The 17,058-nt window shown below is 46.2% G+C and overlaps 1 protein-coding gene across 7 annotated transcripts in view; it reads right to left on the bottom strand.

Moving 5' to 3' along the window:
• Positions 1-17,058, bottom strand: part of HIPK2 (homeodomain interacting protein kinase 2) — a 138,209-nt gene that overhangs the window by 40,211 nt on the left and 80,940 nt on the right. For 5 of the 7 annotated variants that reach the window (XM_065680716.1, XM_065680677.1, XM_065680711.1 and 2 more), the window contains exons 3-5: positions 3,777-3,900; positions 1,641-1,760; positions 813-911 (exon numbers count right to left, since the gene is read on the bottom strand). In XM_065680716.1, the coding sequence (XP_065536788.1) occupies positions 813-911; positions 1,641-1,760; positions 3,777-3,900 (343 nt within the window). The remainder of the gene's footprint in view (positions 1-812; positions 912-1,640; positions 1,761-3,776; positions 3,901-17,058) is intronic. The other 2 variants (XM_065680687.1, XM_065680725.1) reach the window with 1 other exon arrangement.

The following is a 17,058-nucleotide window of genomic DNA, read 5'->3' as shown; positions in this document are numbered from 1 at the left end:
CATGTGGTAGCAGGCAAGCTCTGATAATCAGTGTATTTATCATATAAAGGACTGTGCTACCAGATCCTTAACAATGTGTCCTGTAAGCAAAAAAATGTAAATAAAAATTGTCGGTAGGTTTATCAGACACATCCTATTCATGGATCAGATGCCAGGAAAAAAACAACAATGGTATGTTATTTTATCCATTTATACAGTCTCCCGTAATCTCAGTCCTCCATTTTTGCTTGTGAATGCTACAGGATCTAGACTTTGCTAGCACAAACTCTAGCTTTGTGCTAGCCTTGTGTGCTGGTGTTGTGATAATTTTGTGTACTAGTTTGTTTGCTAGCACAGACTCCAGTCGCAGGGGTGGTTATGCTGGAATTAACTTTCACAACCATACGGAATTGACACAGTGAATTAGTACTCCCTGTTCCCCCACCCAGCCATGTTTTACAGAGAGCACGCTCTTCTGCGGCATGGTGATTATTTCCAATGTCACTGTTTTACGAATGGAAATACTAAACACAGAGAACTGACTCGCCAGTGGTCACACAGAGGAGCACTAAAGAGGCAAGAGAAAACACAGGATTTCAACACCCAGAGATGTGACCTTGCCATTTTCCAAGGATGTTTTTCTACAGCACATCAAGCCCACATGCCCTCATGCGCAGTTTCCCCTACAAAGCAACACAGAATGAGCTGATTTGGTAGGCATAATCCTGGTATTTTTCAGGAGCTGTCACAGGGACAGGATACACAGAGAGATCGTGTAGTTCCCCTTTGTCGTCATTGCCCCAAAGTGTGAGACAGTGCTGCTGGTTACTCACCAATGCTCTTACCTGTGCCATATCATCCAAACAGTTGAAAATATACTTTCTTGCTTCCTTCGACTTAATCCCTGTCTCTGCCTCATGATCATCTGGTGTCTGTTTAGAACAGGAGACAGGCATTGACCAGAACTGCCCTGCAATCAGCTGTGGGTTACATGCCACTTCCCGCTTGTGCCTTAACCTGCCCTCATCAGAGACCACTGTATTATAGCGCTTGCCTCACCAGATAACATTTACACTATCTCTGCTATGGTTATATGAGACCTTGTGTGTCACAAGGTGATTTATCCCTTCTTTATCACTTCAGAGGATCCTCACAATGGTAGTGAGAGTCTCAAAGGTCTTACACCCACCCCAGTGTGACGCTCAGCATCCTATCCTTACAGCCAGAAGTCCAATGACCTCTCTCTTTGGGAAGTGAATGCAACCAGGTATGCTGGTACAAGAGACTCAGGGCTCACTTGCATTACTAGCAGTTTTGATTGTCAGAATTAAAATGCTTTCTTCCTCCCTCCCACAGTGAGTTAGATATTAGAGTGAAGTCTGCCCAGGGCATGTTCCATTTAAACTACACATCAATTCATTGACTACTTAGAAGGAGATTTGCAGGTCAATTCCAGACTTAAATTTCCCACAAAGCAGTGCCAAGCAGGTGGGCTAAAGGCTGCAGACTCTGGGGATGGCAGTTTTACCTGGGGCTATACCCACTCCAATGTCTGTGCTGCACTGCAAAAAGCAGAGACCTAGGCTCTGGGGTGACCTGAACATTTCCTCACTTTCAGCCAACAACTGCAAGGTAAAAGAAACAAGGCAATATCTTCCTACCTTCAGTCTCCACAAAGGATATGGTGAGTCTGTATCCCTGTTGAAAAACCTCGTAGTCTTTGTCCCTGCACTTAATAAATACTCTGCCGGTAAGCCCTGCGTCTGTGAAATATAGCGAATCTGTAAGAGAAGGATGAGAGGGTCACTGTTCATCCTGTGAAGATCTCTGGAGATCTTCCCTGGAAGGAGGGCAGGAGGAATTTAAAACAATAGAACAAAGAAAGAAAGAGAAAAGGTAGCACATAGTTAGACTTCACAAAGAAAAAAAAATCCCCCCCAGACCCAGTACAAGGAATGAGAGGAAAAAGAAATCCTGTATGTATACAAAATCCTCCATTTATCACATACATCACTTGAAATTCACCTTTATGCTACACTCCCACAAAGCCTATGGATAAAGGGAGGAATGTCCCCAGGTTTCAGAGGTCAGACAGGGAGACCCACACAGAGATTTCAATGGGGTGTTTCACTGCTTTGCACCTTTTTATGCCATGCTCTCCTCTCCAGGAGGTAATTTCAACAATTTGATATTTGTGCTCTCACTTTTGCTGGCTTTTTTTCCCCCAGCTAAGTGCACAGCCTTTCCTAGGAGCACTGTGAAGTTACAAACGGATGACTATCTTTGAACTTAGATGAAATACACACTCAAATGAACTGATACCCTCACAGTATACAAAGTACTTCATCTCTGGCTTCGTTATTTGGGCTAATTCCTTGAGTATGACCTCGCTGGTGCTCACATAGCTAAGAGATGCTATGCATGTGTTTCCAGGATTTTAGACTTTATGTATTCAAAAGAGAAATGGTCTGTGACTACACAATTAGAGACCGATCTCACACATGCCTGGGGTGCCACACAAACCCTTAATTTTGACATCTCTTGATTTCTCTCTGTTTCACTCTGCAAAACTGCTGCAACTCTGCAAGACTACTAAAAATAGTCATTGATGCTTGAAAATTCTAGGGAAGAATGGAAAGCATTTTTGAGAGAAGAGACAGAAAGGGATTAAAGTAAACAACTACAGGCATAAAAAGCAGCTGTGGTTTCAAAAGACTTCCAAAGCACTCAGGACCCAGTTCACTGAGCATGGCTTGCTTGCCTCTGCAGCTCCTTAGGCTCATCAGAGCACATGCACCTGAGAAGCGTCAGGATCAACCCCTCTCCCTTTGCCAGCTCCCCAGGAACCCTCACCCTCCCTCACCAGAGGAAACTTTGTAGTGGGCAGTTCAGCTGGACAGGTAGGTATGGTGATTTCTTTTTCAGCTGTGTGTTTTATGAGTTTTGGAGTGCAGCAGAGAGGAGAAATAAAACTTGCTTCATGCTTGGCATGTGATTTTCAAATGCTTATAAGTTCTTCAGCTACATCTGATTTCCTCTGGAGTCATTAATGGCCCTGCTCTTCATTGCAGATTATTTCCTCTGCCAAATTTCAACTTTAAAGCTCTGACTAAAAACATACTAGTTACAAAAGAAGAGTCAAAGAAACACCTTCATATATGAAACCCTTATTACTCTGGTTTTATTTTATTTTTTAATTTTCTAGAAGAAAAAAGACCCTCTTCAGGCCACACTTGCAGACACCTAAGATCACCCTGAAGAAGACTATGGAAAAGAGTGCTCTGCAGCTCTGGCTCTAGCAGCTGCTGTGCTATCAGTCTTAGGACTACAAAAGGGAAAGAAGTACAAGAGCTTCTATTAAGTGGAAGCCTGCACCACCTTCTTGTCATTGCTTTTAATATGCACCCTCATAAAAGGGGTTATGAAACGCAGCAGAGTTCATGCAGTTTCTTCTAACAAATAAACCTTTAATCAACACTTTGCTGTTACAGCAAAGAAAGGGTGCGTGCTCTGCTCAGTGAGGACAGACATGTACAGAGCTCTCCAGTCAATGGCAATGCTGACTCTTGACTGAGATTTCACTTAGGTGGCCAGATCTTAAAAGCCAGCACACCAAACAGCACACTGGTTATCTAGAATAAATACCCCAGCTGGATAATGAAAAGGTTGACCTGGAAGGGTAAGAAATGCATATTCCTCGTTAGCGAAACAGAAAAAGCTGGCATATGTTCACTCTGATAAGAGAAGGAAAGAACACCCCTGCACTTACCAGCATCCAGAGCAATATCTACACCCACCTGATCGTACTCCGAAGCTCCCGGGTACAAAGGCCAGCCCAAGAACAGCTCTGCAATGACACATCCCAATGACCACATATCGATTGCTTCACAAAACGGTAAACCGAGGATGATTTCAGGGGCTCTGCAAAGGAGGACGTTAGAAAACATGAGCAACAGGAGCAGATCCACTTGGCTGGCACAGGGATGCCCACGCAGAGCACAACATTCGTGAAGTGGAGGCTGAGAAAGTTGGGGCTGTTCAGCCTGGAGAAGAGAAGGCTGTATGGAGACCTCATAGCAGCCTTCCAGTATCTAAAGGGGGCCTATAAGGATGCTGGGGAGGGACTCTTCATCAGGGACTGTAGTGACAGGACAAGGGGTAACGAGTTCAAACTTAAACAGGGGAAGTTTAGACTGGATATAAGGAGGAAATTCTTTCCTGTTAGGGTGGTGAGGCACTGGAACAGATTGTCCAGGGACGTTGCGAATGCTTCATCCCTGGCAGTGTTCAAGGCCAGGTTGGATGAAGCCTTGGGTGAGATGGTTTAGTGAGAGGTGTCCCTGTCCATGGCAGGGGGGTTGGAACCATATGATCTTAAGGTCCTTTCCAACCCTAACTACTCTATGATTCTGTGATTTTATAAGTTGCTTGCTGTGAACAAGTGTCATTGCAGCTATGGAGCTGAGGGGTGCACCGGCCACCAACAAAGTCCTTGCTAACCTAGCATTAGCTGGTGAATATTTATCCTTGCAGAAGAGTCCTCTGGCAGCACCTAGCCAGGAGATAGCCATGTTTCACAGCAGTTTGCAAAGGAGACAAGTACTGTTATTTTCATTCAGCAGGTGGGAAAATGAAGCACAAAACAAATGTGCATTCAAAGCCACCCAATTAAGGCCTCTGCTCGGGGATCTTGGGACCAAGCTTGATGTCCTGTAGAGGAAATGTGTGGACTCCCACGGTGAAGCTCAGTGGGCTTTACAAACAGCCAGACATTAAATAATCATTACAGGACCGGTATAAAAGGATTACTTTTAAAACAAATGGATGTAACCATAAAACAGAGAAATAACGTAATTAGATCTATTAGACCTAAGTCTTTTCCTCAGGAGGAAGGAGTCAAGAAACCTTCACTTCCCAGTCTGCCCCAGGCACCTGATTATATTTCCTCTTCCCTTCCAGCCCAGACAGCCAAAATGTGGCGGCACTCTCGCTACGCATTTACTCCTGGCTTCAGCAGGTGCCCACTGAGGCATGTCTGCTCAGTGAGTTTCAGCATGAGCTCAGCTGAGGAAGGAGAGGACAAGGTAAAAGCTCTGCTTCAGCTCTCCAGAAGGATCCCTGGTTGGGATGTGGAGGAGATGTCCAAATAAGCAAAACCAGCCTCAGCTCAGACCTTCATGGGACCTTAGGGTGAGGCTCACTTCATCTTCCACCCCGGTGGAAGCTGTTGTCACATCTTAGCTAGGTATCGTGCAGACTGTGTGGTAAATGAGGAGACACCCCCGCACCTGCCAAAGGGGTTTGTCCTACTGCCTTGGGATGGTTTGAATCCTTCTCCACTGATGCCAAAAAGGCCTAGAAGATAACATTAGACGAGCTCCCTAAACTCCACAGGCCAAGGTGAGAGAACATGAATCGTGCCCCAAATGCTTTGTGCTCCAAAAGCAACTTCCAAGTGGAAGAATCAAAAGTATTTTACAAATACTGAAAACATTACACAAAACCCACCTCTGCACACAAACACCTTTCCTTACTTTCCCTTTGTGGAAGCTCAGACTTCTACATGCATTTAAGTGCCACAGTTGCTACTTTACAAAAGGATCACCTAAAGCTTCTCTCCTGCTCTTCTTGCAGATCTTGCAACACTTCTAAAACTTCATCAGCTTCTGCAGTCAGGTGAAGCTGAACAGAAATAAAACCTCACTTTCTCATGCTTACTTTCCCATTGCTAACTGTTAAGAAGAACGCACAGATGACAGATAAAAGAAAGAAACTCGCATTGCCTTAAAACTTTCATAATTTTAAAAATAGCCTTGGGATTTCTCAGGCCCTGATGCATATTTTGGGAATGCCTGGGGTTGACTATTGAGCAAATCAAGTGCCACCATCTAGAGCTGGAAATAGGACCCATGGTTCCCAGTTTCCCATCTGTCATCAGGATAAGATCTGACACTAGTGAGATCATACCAAGGATTACCAATTGCAGTGGAAAATATTATGCTTTAATCACACCATTACGTAGTCATGTGAAGACGAGTCTTTAGCCAAGAAACCACGCAAAGTGGGTAACTTTTTCCAAAGAAACAAGCTAATGCCCTGTAGCAAGAATCCATGCCCCATCTTCAGTCTACAAACTTCCCCAATTTTGGATCGACTGGTAATAATAAAAGCCCCAAACCATCTGTTCTCAAACCAGCAATGCAGAATGCAAAAATTACAGGAAATTCTGTGATTTTAAGGTTAGGATGCTTAGAGTCATTCTCTCAAAAAACCATGCTAGAAACTTTAGGCTGCCATTAGCTCTTCTAGCTTCATCTGTGCTGCTTGTTCTCATACCCCCCTGTTCTTTAGCCTATTGTGACAAACTTCTTATTCTAACTCCAATCTCTCCTTAAGAACAAGGGGTTAATTTTCCTCCTTTCCTTCCATTCCGTCATCCCTGCACACTACTCGACACCTAGACAAAATGCAGAGAGAAAAAGACAGCTATGGTGACCTGCATCTCATTACTATGTAAATCCTGCATTCAAAGCCATCTGCCTCTCGCTGTCTGCCTTCCACATTGTGAACGAAAATGTCCCTGGTCACTAACGAGAGCTCAGCCACGCATCGGCTGAACTTCAAATCCCTCCCACTATCTCAAGCAGAGGGAGTGGAGGGGTGGACTATCGATAGGATATTCCCAACGTGATTTTGTTTAGAAACCTCCCTGCTCGTAAAAATCACTTGCACTGCTGTTATATGCAGCACACACCTCCTCCCTTCTCTCCCCACACTTACACTGCCAGCACCTCCAGACCCCTGCAAGAAGAGATGACCTAGAATTTGAGGTTCCAAAATCTCTAATTTTTTGCTGTCCAGTGAATTTTTCTTAAAGCTCCAGCTCTGGACTGCAGCTGTGAGGAGAGAATTTCTTTTTTTACACACAAAAGAAGTTTTGCATCTCCACGGTTGGGAAGAAAAGCACAAAACCGGTGTTCATACCATTTAAACACATAAAATACAACTCAATGGGATGACATTCATTATATTAAACCAGACCTATCACTGTAGGAAGGGAACGTGGTGAGATAGTTTTATTTCATTTTACTTTTTTTGGAAGCTAAACCAAGCCTATAAATAAGTTGCCATCTCTACCCATTCAGCCCCAAACAGATGACAATTTGGGAACATAGATGAGAACCCCTGTGAGAGAAGGGCCAGATCAAAGTGATATGGTGCTCTATGAACACCACAGCCAGTGTTCTCTGTGGCTTGCTCCCAGCCTTCGTGTCATGACTGCAGTTTTTCCACGGAGATGGAGTGGCCCTAAGACAAAAAGATCTTGTTAACTTAATTACACAGTCCTTAAGACACCACAAGAATGGCAGGTATCGGACTCCACACAGGCTTCCACATTTTCAGCTAGTAAACACCTCCTGTTTGCCATGCAAGAGGGAGCTGGAGTCACCCCAGGAAGAGCTGTGGTCTGCCTGCCTGCTGGAACTCTGCTAATGCCAACACTGAGCGCTTTGGTGAAGGATGCTACAAGTTCTGTAATAAAACAACTAGTCAACTAATAAAATGCTTTCTGAACCTCTGTTGGGTGAAAATTCCTCTGTATGCTCTGTTATGGATACATAGATCCTTTTGCATATAGACCTGTATCAAACATGTGGAACTCCTATCTTAACATGAACACGTCAATTTTTTAAGACAAGGTGAGATCCTGACTTCAGTCACATGCTGTGGCACGGAGTTCCACAGGCAACCTTCTGCTTTCAATAGCATCTTGCCTCAGTTGTTTAAAGCCTGATTTTCCTTCATCAGGCTAGGTTTAAATGTGCCACCTCTCACTTCATGTTAACATGGACTGGCATAGAGGTGAAGATGGAAGTGCCTGCATCACCTTTCTTTTAGAACAAGCTATTTTTATATCTCTGCCCTGCTCCTCCTTGTTTGCAGCAGCTTCTGGCTTCTCGGTGTTTCAATCCACTTCCACCGCCTGGCCCTACAACTCCCCTTCCTGACATGACTGCTTGGAGACAGGCTGAACAGCCTAGAAACTGTTAAACATGAGGATATTCCCCAGACTTATTTTACACTATTTGCAGAATGCTTTTGCGTTCCAGTCTTCCCCGAGCCTAATATTTTGTTTGCTTTTGGAGTGACACGAGGCATTTCAGCAGATGTTTTATCTGGGAGATCCTCTGAGACACACAGTCCTTTCTCCAGAGGAGCTGCAGTTAATTTAGGACATAGAATTATGTAGAAATAGTTTGGTTTTCCTCTTCCAACGTTAACTGCCTTTCAGTACTGCGCTGATCTGGCATAATGTTGTCTATAATCTAGACCAACTCCCTTAAATGTTCCTCACTCTTTTCTGCAGCCTAATCTAAGCAAGCCTGTGGTATCTGTACACTTAAGCACTTCATTGCTGGTCCACCACTTTGTACAGATAATTAATACATTAAATAAGTCGGGTCCTAAAGCATGCATGCAGTCCACTCCACAACTGACCCTTTTATGCCTAAAAGCACTCAGATTTAGCTCAGCAATACGAATGGTGTAATTCTCTTTTCCAAAGGGAAAGAAAACATTTCCACATTCTCGCCAGCTCTTATGTGGGATTTCTCCATCCTGTAGCTGGTAACGCTATGGAACAGGGGAAAATGCCCTATTACAGTGCACATGTCAGAATATTGCAATTATAAATCAGAAGGACATTTCACATGACAGCAGGTCCTCCTGGACCAGCAGACCGCTCCATGGCTGCATAGGGAAGTGTTTTCTGTACTGATAATGCTGCTCGTTTTAACACAGACTCACCAAACCTTTTGATTCTGATAAGGATCCTGTCTGAAACCACGCAAAGGGAGCCCAGTGCCAGATAACTCGGTATGTGTGGAAACATCCCTCTTTACTGCTCTCTGCCAGTTTTTCAGCTGTGTATCCTCAACACCCTCAGCACAGTAATTCCAGCTTCCATTATAAGACAAAGGGAAAACAGAAAACTTCATCCTTCTGTCCTTCCTCTCCTGCAAGCTTCCTTCAGTATCTCTCAAAGAAAGGCACTCCCCTTCTGTATGTACAGGCACAACCTGCTCCATAGCTTACACAAATCTCACCAGCACAGACCAGATTTAGATCACTTGCCACCAGCTTGGGATAGACTGAAGAGCCCTGCTAAGAGCCTACATCTCCAAGGGAGAAGTCGTAGCCCATTCCCACATCTCCTACCCCATTTTCCAGACCAAATTACTCCCCTGACCAGCAAAGGGTGACCCATTCCTGGGCTCAGCACTGGGTCCAGTAAGTCTCCCATCACCATGGAGCCTTGCTTGAATGTGCTTGTGTATACCAGAGAGCTGCTGGATGCTGGGGACCTAGGGTGCTGGTAGCACCCGCAGGTACCCAGAGGCAGAAGTGCCATTTCATCCTTTGCTTGCACCTCACATATGATCCTGTCCTGCTTTCAGGCCTGCTGCCTCTGGCAGAGTATTTACTTTAGCAACCCTGCTTTGTGGCGGGGTAATTTTATTGTCTGGTGTTTCTGTCAGGAAAATTAATTACCAGTCTAGCTCACTGGCTTTTTCACCCACACATCACAGGACATTAAAAACAAATGCCAAAAAAATTCATTTCTGCAGACTTGGATTTGGAGAGCTGGGTTCTTTCTGAATCTTAAACCACCCCTGCAAGCTGCCCTCCTCAGGGATAATTTACCACCTCTGGTAGGGGCCCGTGGCTAAGCATGATTGTCTCAGCAGAGACCTTCATGGACAAGTATACATATCAGACCAAAATATAACTCAAAACTTGATACTCGTTGGCACCTTGAGCACAGAGCATGCCTGCTTCTTGCTTTCGGGGTGACACTTCTAGAAGAAGGTTGCGGGCAGCTGCAGACAGACCTACAGTGATGCTGTCTGTTGAGCTGATACACACAGCTCCTGTCTCCTTCCACCTGTTAGTCTTACCTGACAAAGCCTGAACTTCAAGAAGCAGCAGCTTTCACATCTCCATCCAGAAACCCCTGGGCAGAGGTAGAGAGGCAGGAGCCCAACTCCTTGGGGTGAGGAGGCATGCACTGACCAGCTGCATGCCCAGGGCTTGACCACTCTCAGTGCTTGTGCTCTCCCACACACCAAGATACCTTCTGTGAGGAGGAGGAACTGCATTCTTCACCTGCCTTACACAGCGTTTTTATGCAAGTGATGGGACTCCATCCTCCTCCCAGCTGAACCCTTTCTTTGGCATCTTTATGGACTCTTTCTCATGCCTGCTCACTTGATGCTTCTGTATAACTGTGAAAGTATCCAGTTTTTACTACCATATACTGTAGCATCCAGAGTACCCTCAGGGCTTAGTTAAGGGAGATGGAGAGCATACAGCACCATTTTTTGTCCCTCTGCACCTCTCAGACCCCAAATAATTTCTTAAGTGCAGGGCTGTAAAAGGAGACAGGCTCCTATTCTGGGAGTAAAAGGTCATAGTTGCTATTTCCCTCACATTTCCACCTCTCCACCTTCACAGACACCTGGAAGGGACGCAGACAGCTAATACAGATGAGCCCCAGACTCAAGGTCTTCCTACGCTCTGTGGGCAGTTGCAGACTTCCACATGTGAAGAACCCAATCATCAGGGCCAGAGCTTAACACCTACAGGAACCAACAGCTCCTGATAGCTTGCTCAGCCCATGTCCCCTGCAGTGGGCAGGAGAGCACCTCCAGACCTCAGTTCAGATGTAGATTAGATATGAGGAGGAAATTCTTTACTATGAGGGTGGTGAGGCCCTGGCACAGGTTGCCCAGAGAAGCTGTGGCTTCCCCATCCTTGGCAGTGTTCAAGGCCAGGCTGGATGGGGCTTGGAGCAACTTGGTCTAGTGGAAGGTGTCCCTGCCCATGGCAGGGGGTTAGAACTGGATGAGCTTTAGGGTACCTTCCAACTCTAATCATTCTACCATGCATTCCTCCTGCACCCCTGTGCACTGGCGTTTGCTTGGATCCTCAGCCGAAGCCCATACAGAAGCAGTACAACCGCAGACTACTCACTTGGGCCTCAAAGACTGCCATGATCTCTGGACCATTGGGAAGCACCAATCCAACAGAATCACAGCAAAGGACAGCCCTGGGAGTCAGGACTCCTCCCAAAACATGCAGGCACACCATGCCTTTCAGTTCCCAGCATGAAGTTCAAACCCTGGAGAATTTAGTCAACAGAGATATTCAAGGGAGAAGGAAAGGGTCACTGAGGAACATCACCCAACCTATCAGAGGATGCTGTTTACCCACAAAGATGCTTTGGTTTGAGTTGTAAGGAAGAACAGTGCCCTTAAAGGGCCTATTCACAAGCTCCTATTTCACAGGGCAAACACAACTACACCCGTGTTCTGGAAAAGGCTGTGAGGGCAGCCAGAGCCATTTCCAGGGCTGCGAGCCCACCAGCACAGCCACCACTAGAGGGTAGCTCCAACCCTGCATTGCTCACATTGCCCTCGCCCATCCCTCAAGATTAGTTTGCAACACATCAAAAAATATCTGTATCAGCTCAGAGGACTGGAAGCTGGATCCACTCAGCCTTCGGTGATGGTTTATGTTACATGACATAAATATAAACTGGAGGCTGGTAACAAGTGAGGTACTGCAGGGGTTTATCCCAGGATCGGTTTGTTTAACATCTTTATCACTGACCCAGGGGAGGAGGCAGAGTGCATTCTCATCCAGTTTATGAGTGATGCCAAACTGGAGAAGCCTGGCAATGTCTTTGAGAGCAGGGCTACCACTCAGAGGGCCCTGGACAGGCAGGAGGCACAGGCTAATGGGGACCATCTGAAATGCAGCCAGGACAAAGGCTGAGTCCTGCCCCTGGGACAGATGAGCCCTGGTGACAATACATGTGGGACTGCTCTGTGGGAAAGGGCATGAGCACCTTGACTTGAGGGACAGTGGGCTGATAAGAGGACCCTGGTAGCAGCTGAACCAACAACATCCCTGGAGAAGGGCCAGTAGACCAAGGAATATGACCTACCTACAGCCACACTTGTGACACCACATCTGGCTACCATGCTCAGCCTGGGGACCCAAGTGCATGGGTGAACTGGAGCAACCTCAGTAGGGGGAGAGACAGCCATGGCAGAATTCGACAGCAGCCTGCTACCTTCTCCACTGCCCCATGGTGAAGACGGTGCCAGGCTCCTTGTTCAGGTATGCGACAGGAGGTGGAGATGACAAACTGAAACGGGGGGGCTCCCACTGGGGACAGGTGAAACACCTCCACTGTGCTGATAATGGAGCCACAAGCACAGGCTGCCCTGAGAGACTGTGCAGTTGCTACCCTTGGAGGCTTTCGAGCCCAGGCAAGACAAAGGCCTGATCTTCATCTCATGACTGACCCCACCTTGACCAGCAGCAGGTTGGGCTAAATGACTTTCCAAGGCCCCCTCTCGCATGAACTGCTCTAACTTGATGCAATAGAGTAACTATATATTTGCCAATAGGAAGGTCACCACAGTCCTCCTATACACAGGCAAAATATTACATAGCTTGGAGTGTTTTTTGGGGGGAAGGGGGTGGGAGGCAGGCAGAGGTCCCAAGTGGGATTTTTTTAGCAAGTGTACACACATAGTTCTGTCTGTCTTCCAAGACCAGAGAGCAAGTAACACAAGAATTACTTGTGGACTTGACTGGCATAATTACTGAACAAGCCTCAGGAGCCTATCATTACTAAGGGTATTTAATAGCAAATAAATCACAGAAGCAGACCAAACTACCTGCCCCTTGACACTGCTCAAGTTGCACCAGGGTGCTGGCTGGGAAGGGTAAAAAGCTTCCTGAGGATGGTGTCAGAAGCTGACAGGGTGAGCCTGGACCCCAGAAAGTCACCCGCTCCCTCCCTACACTGGCATTGGGCCATCAAATGCCCATGTCACTCCTGGCCTTAAGTGTTTGCCCAGCTTGTCTTACAGACCTCCTGTGGCAGAGCATCCATAAACTCTGCAGTGCCTCAAAGCACCTCACCCCTTGTAATTTAAGGAATAATACAGCTGTGCATAGCTGACTTTATGTCATGCTTAATTACAACTTGCTGTCAATCAAGCACCTATGTAATACATATGGGAAAATATAACTTAATACATCCCACTTGACTTTGCCTATACCCAGCTTTATGCCAGGCTGTACCTTCTCCCTATCTTCACCCTGCCTTGGCCTCAACATATATTTGGTACCTGTAACTTTGCCTCTTTTTGCTTCCTGCTTATCTCTCTCCTGTTTCTTTCTCAGCTTTTCAGCTCTCTTGTGCTTATTGTGCATGAAGAAAGAGGTGGACATCATGCACAGGAGCACTTAAACTCCCTGCCCCATAGAGGGGGCTCACACCATACACTGCAAACACAGCCCTGTGCTGCTACAGGGGTGCATCCATCTTAAAAATAGGGTGTCACATACTCACATACCAGGTACCCTATTGGGATCCTGATGTTCACTGTCACTACCATAGGCTCGAGGGAAAAGCCATCTCCATGGATTATTCCTTAAAGAGTTTCAAGTAAACCACACTAACAGACCCCAAATGCTTTCCATTACTATGCACCTTTCCTGGGGTTAAGAAAGCTGGATTCAGCCTTGAACAAAGCCTGGGTTTAAATGTGGAGGGATGGGTCCCTGCTGGGAGGCTCTGCACCACTCTGTTCTCCTATACACACTGCATATACACATTCCATCTAGGTTAGGGCCTGAAAGAAAATTTCCTGCTCCCATCAGCAAGAGGGTGCGAGAAAATAACTGAAGCCCTGAGCTGGAGAAGGCAGCGCAGCTGTCTGTGGAAACAAGACAAAAGATTTAGAAACAGTCTCTTTTTTCCCCCCTCTCCCATGTCAGGCTGTTTACAAAAACCAAGGGATGAAATTTTGCAGACAAAAACACTGAGAGCAGCCTGTCAGTCTCAGAGGGAGGGAGGGAGCAGCAGAGGGAGGGGAGCGTAGGCTTCTTTCAGGATTATGGATCATTGCTAAATTGCTCTATCAATTATTAAACCCATCACTCAAAGCGCAGTAACCAAAATACAGCAGATAAAGCCTTTCTCATCCACTCTCTACCAGCTGCTCTCCTCTTCCTAAAGCCAGAGGGGAATGAAAATTCTCGTAGTTTATATTTTACAAACATCATTTTCCCTGTGCCTTGAAAATAAAAGCTTTTTCGGACAAGGTACAGTAGAACCGAGCCTGCGGCAGAAGATACTAAAGGAAGATTTGCCCTTTTGATTAACAGACCCAAGGAATAAAACAAAATCTCTCAAATCAATGTAATTTCTTAGCACTGACAGGTTAAAACATTTGTTGGTGGATAAATGAAGAGGCAGGCCACAGCCATCAATAGATGTTAGTTGCTGTTTGCTTTTGCTGCTGGGTGGATCCAAGATCAGCGGCAGGGTGGGCATGGCCCCAGGAAAGGACGGGGCATGCATGGCCAAGTGGCACGTGGCATTTGGTCTGGCCAGTGACTCTGTGGAGAGAGAAACTGCAAACACACATCCAGGATGATAGAGGAAGCCCTGGGCAGGCAGTGCCAACAGGGAACCACACAGGGAGGAGTACCAGGACCTGACACACAGCCAGAAAGAGTTCCACGTGGCTACCAACGTCTGAACGGACATGAGTCTTCAGCAGCAGTGTACGCACTTGCTGGAGGCATTTACCATATTCACAGCTGAAGCAAACATGTGCCTGAGTCCCAGTGAGGGCACTGGGCGCATCTAAACTTCAGCACACATTTAAGAGCTTTGCTGAATCTGAATCTGCTAGCAAGTCCTTGTAGCACTTGAGCTGGAAATCGTAAGAGGCAAGGAAAGCTATTAAGCCCAATAATGGAAAAGAAAGCCAGGTCCTGGGTCAGCCAGGAGACACACTAAGCTTGTCCCAGCCAGAACTGCATCTTTTACATCCCTGGAGGAAGCCCTCCTGGACTGATCACAATCATGCTTATCTCTTTGGACTCAGAAATGCAGGACTCCGTAAACTTCAGAGGAGTGAGCACCGCGACCACTGCCCTCAGGGGTCATCAGCTCCACACTGACCCATAGGGTCAAAAGCATGCACGGGGCCAGGGGTGGGGGGGAGATGTGTGGTGAAACAACAGCTACATTCAGCACAGCATGACCTCTAGTTGTTCTCTGAAACAAAGGGTAATGCACCGGGGAGGGAGGAGGGCTGGGGCTTTCCCAGGTTATGGAAGAAATCAGAGAATAGAAAAATCATAATTTGAAAACAAAAGCCCTATCCACGCCAGGCAGTGAATGGATGAGCGGCAGCGTACTGGGTGCAGAGCTCCCCTGAAGGAGGCATCTGATCAAGAGGGGAAGAATGTCAATTATGTGCTCCCATTCATGCCACCGCAATGAAAGCATGATTCTGACTCCGCTTTCTGACCCGCAGTATGCAATTTATGCAAATCCAAGCTGTTCTCGCTTCCCTCAGAGCCAAACATGCACCAATGCCAGAGCTGGCTCTAAGTTTTTGTTTTCCTTTTCAAATCTATTGTTTTCACTGTTGAATATTTAAGACCTTTTGCTGTTGTTGTTGCATTTCTTTGGAAATAATAATTAAAAAAATCCCAAAGCACAGAGAGACAGACAAGACTTGACTCCTCATTTCCAACAGCCTCCCATTCTGCCATGCTCAGCTCCAGCTCCATCCCAATCCCTTATCGTTCCAGCCCAGAGCCCTGCCATGTATCAGCCAAGTGAAGCTCCTCTCGTCTGATCCGTAACATTCCGTGAGACTTTTGTTCACAGCAAATACTGAAAGTTGCACCAAGCTGTGTGGTGGTTTTATGGGATTAGCCCGAATACTGAGCCAATTGTCAATACAAGGCTCCGAAGGATTTCTATCCCTGGCAAACACGGATACAAACCAGACTCAGGCCACGATGCTAAGATTGGTTTCACAGAGCAAGTAGCAGGACTGAGGCTAAAAATACCAAATTATTGCAGCCTTCCTTTATTTTTTTTTTTCTTTTAATGATGTCTACTGGCTACTTCATTTTACTTTTAATTAGAAAAAGACAAAGACAAAAATAAAGTCCTTATCCTGCCTGCTCCTTGGAGAAAGGAGCACTGCCCTTTACTTATCTCTGAAAAGCCACACGGATTTAATATTATTATTAGCAGCAACTATTTGTATTTCTGTAGCACGCAGAAGTCCCGGCGGAGACCGGAGCCTCACAATGCTAGACGCTAAAACACAACGTGCTAAGGGACTGTGTCTGCTCCAGAGAATTGATGATCTAAGACTACGTGTGGTGACAGGGGAACAGATTGGTGGAGCGGTTTGCCCAAGATCATACAGTGAGAGCGTTGCAAAGCCAAGAAAAGAAGCGGGGTCCTTGTGAACAGTGTGCCATATCTATTAGGCCACAATGTCTTCTATTTATGGTAATTGGGAGCAGCAGTAATAATACAGGGATTTGAAGGTTCTTTCCAAAGAGATGGGTATTACTGAGGCAAGGCAGACTTTGAGGAGAAATGACCTGTACATGTCACCGAGCAGGATAACGGCCGTGTCAGGAACAGCTCACAAAATCCAAGGTCCACTTCACTGTCCCACTTGGTAAGTTGCACCACCCTGCCTACGCTGTGAGGTGGAACTAGATGATCCTCACGGTCCTTTCCAAGAGAAACCGTTCTGTGATTCTATGACCCGTCCCACCTACAAAATTTTTTAGGAAAAGCCTGGGAATGCCTGCCCATCCACATACAGAGGAACATGTGGCTGGCAACAACACTGGCAGTCTGAAGCTGCCCCAGTTGGCCATTCCAGCTGTGGAGAGATGAAAATTCCCACCTTCAACTCAAGCCCTACTTGAATCAATACAGCCTGTGGAGAGGGTGACAACAGCCTCCTGCACAAGCAGCAGGTCACAGCACCATGGAAGAACACTCCTCTTCCACAGAACTGCAGAAACACATCCACTCTGAATTTATTACCTTGTTCTGACTGCATTTATATTAAGGCTAACATCTGGAAGCATTATGTAGGGCCCTACTGTACTAGGTGCTGTAAAAAACAGTAAGTAAACAGTCCCTGCCCTAAAAGAATAGCA

Source organism: Lathamus discolor, chromosome 1, assembly GCF_037157495.1.
Source record: "Lathamus discolor isolate bLatDis1 chromosome 1, bLatDis1.hap1, whole genome shotgun sequence".
NCBI classification, from domain to species: Eukaryota; Metazoa; Chordata; class Aves; order Psittaciformes; family Psittacidae; genus Lathamus; species Lathamus discolor.
The sequence above is the reverse complement of the archived record's forward strand: the minus strand, read 5'-3'. Positions and strand labels throughout refer to the sequence as shown.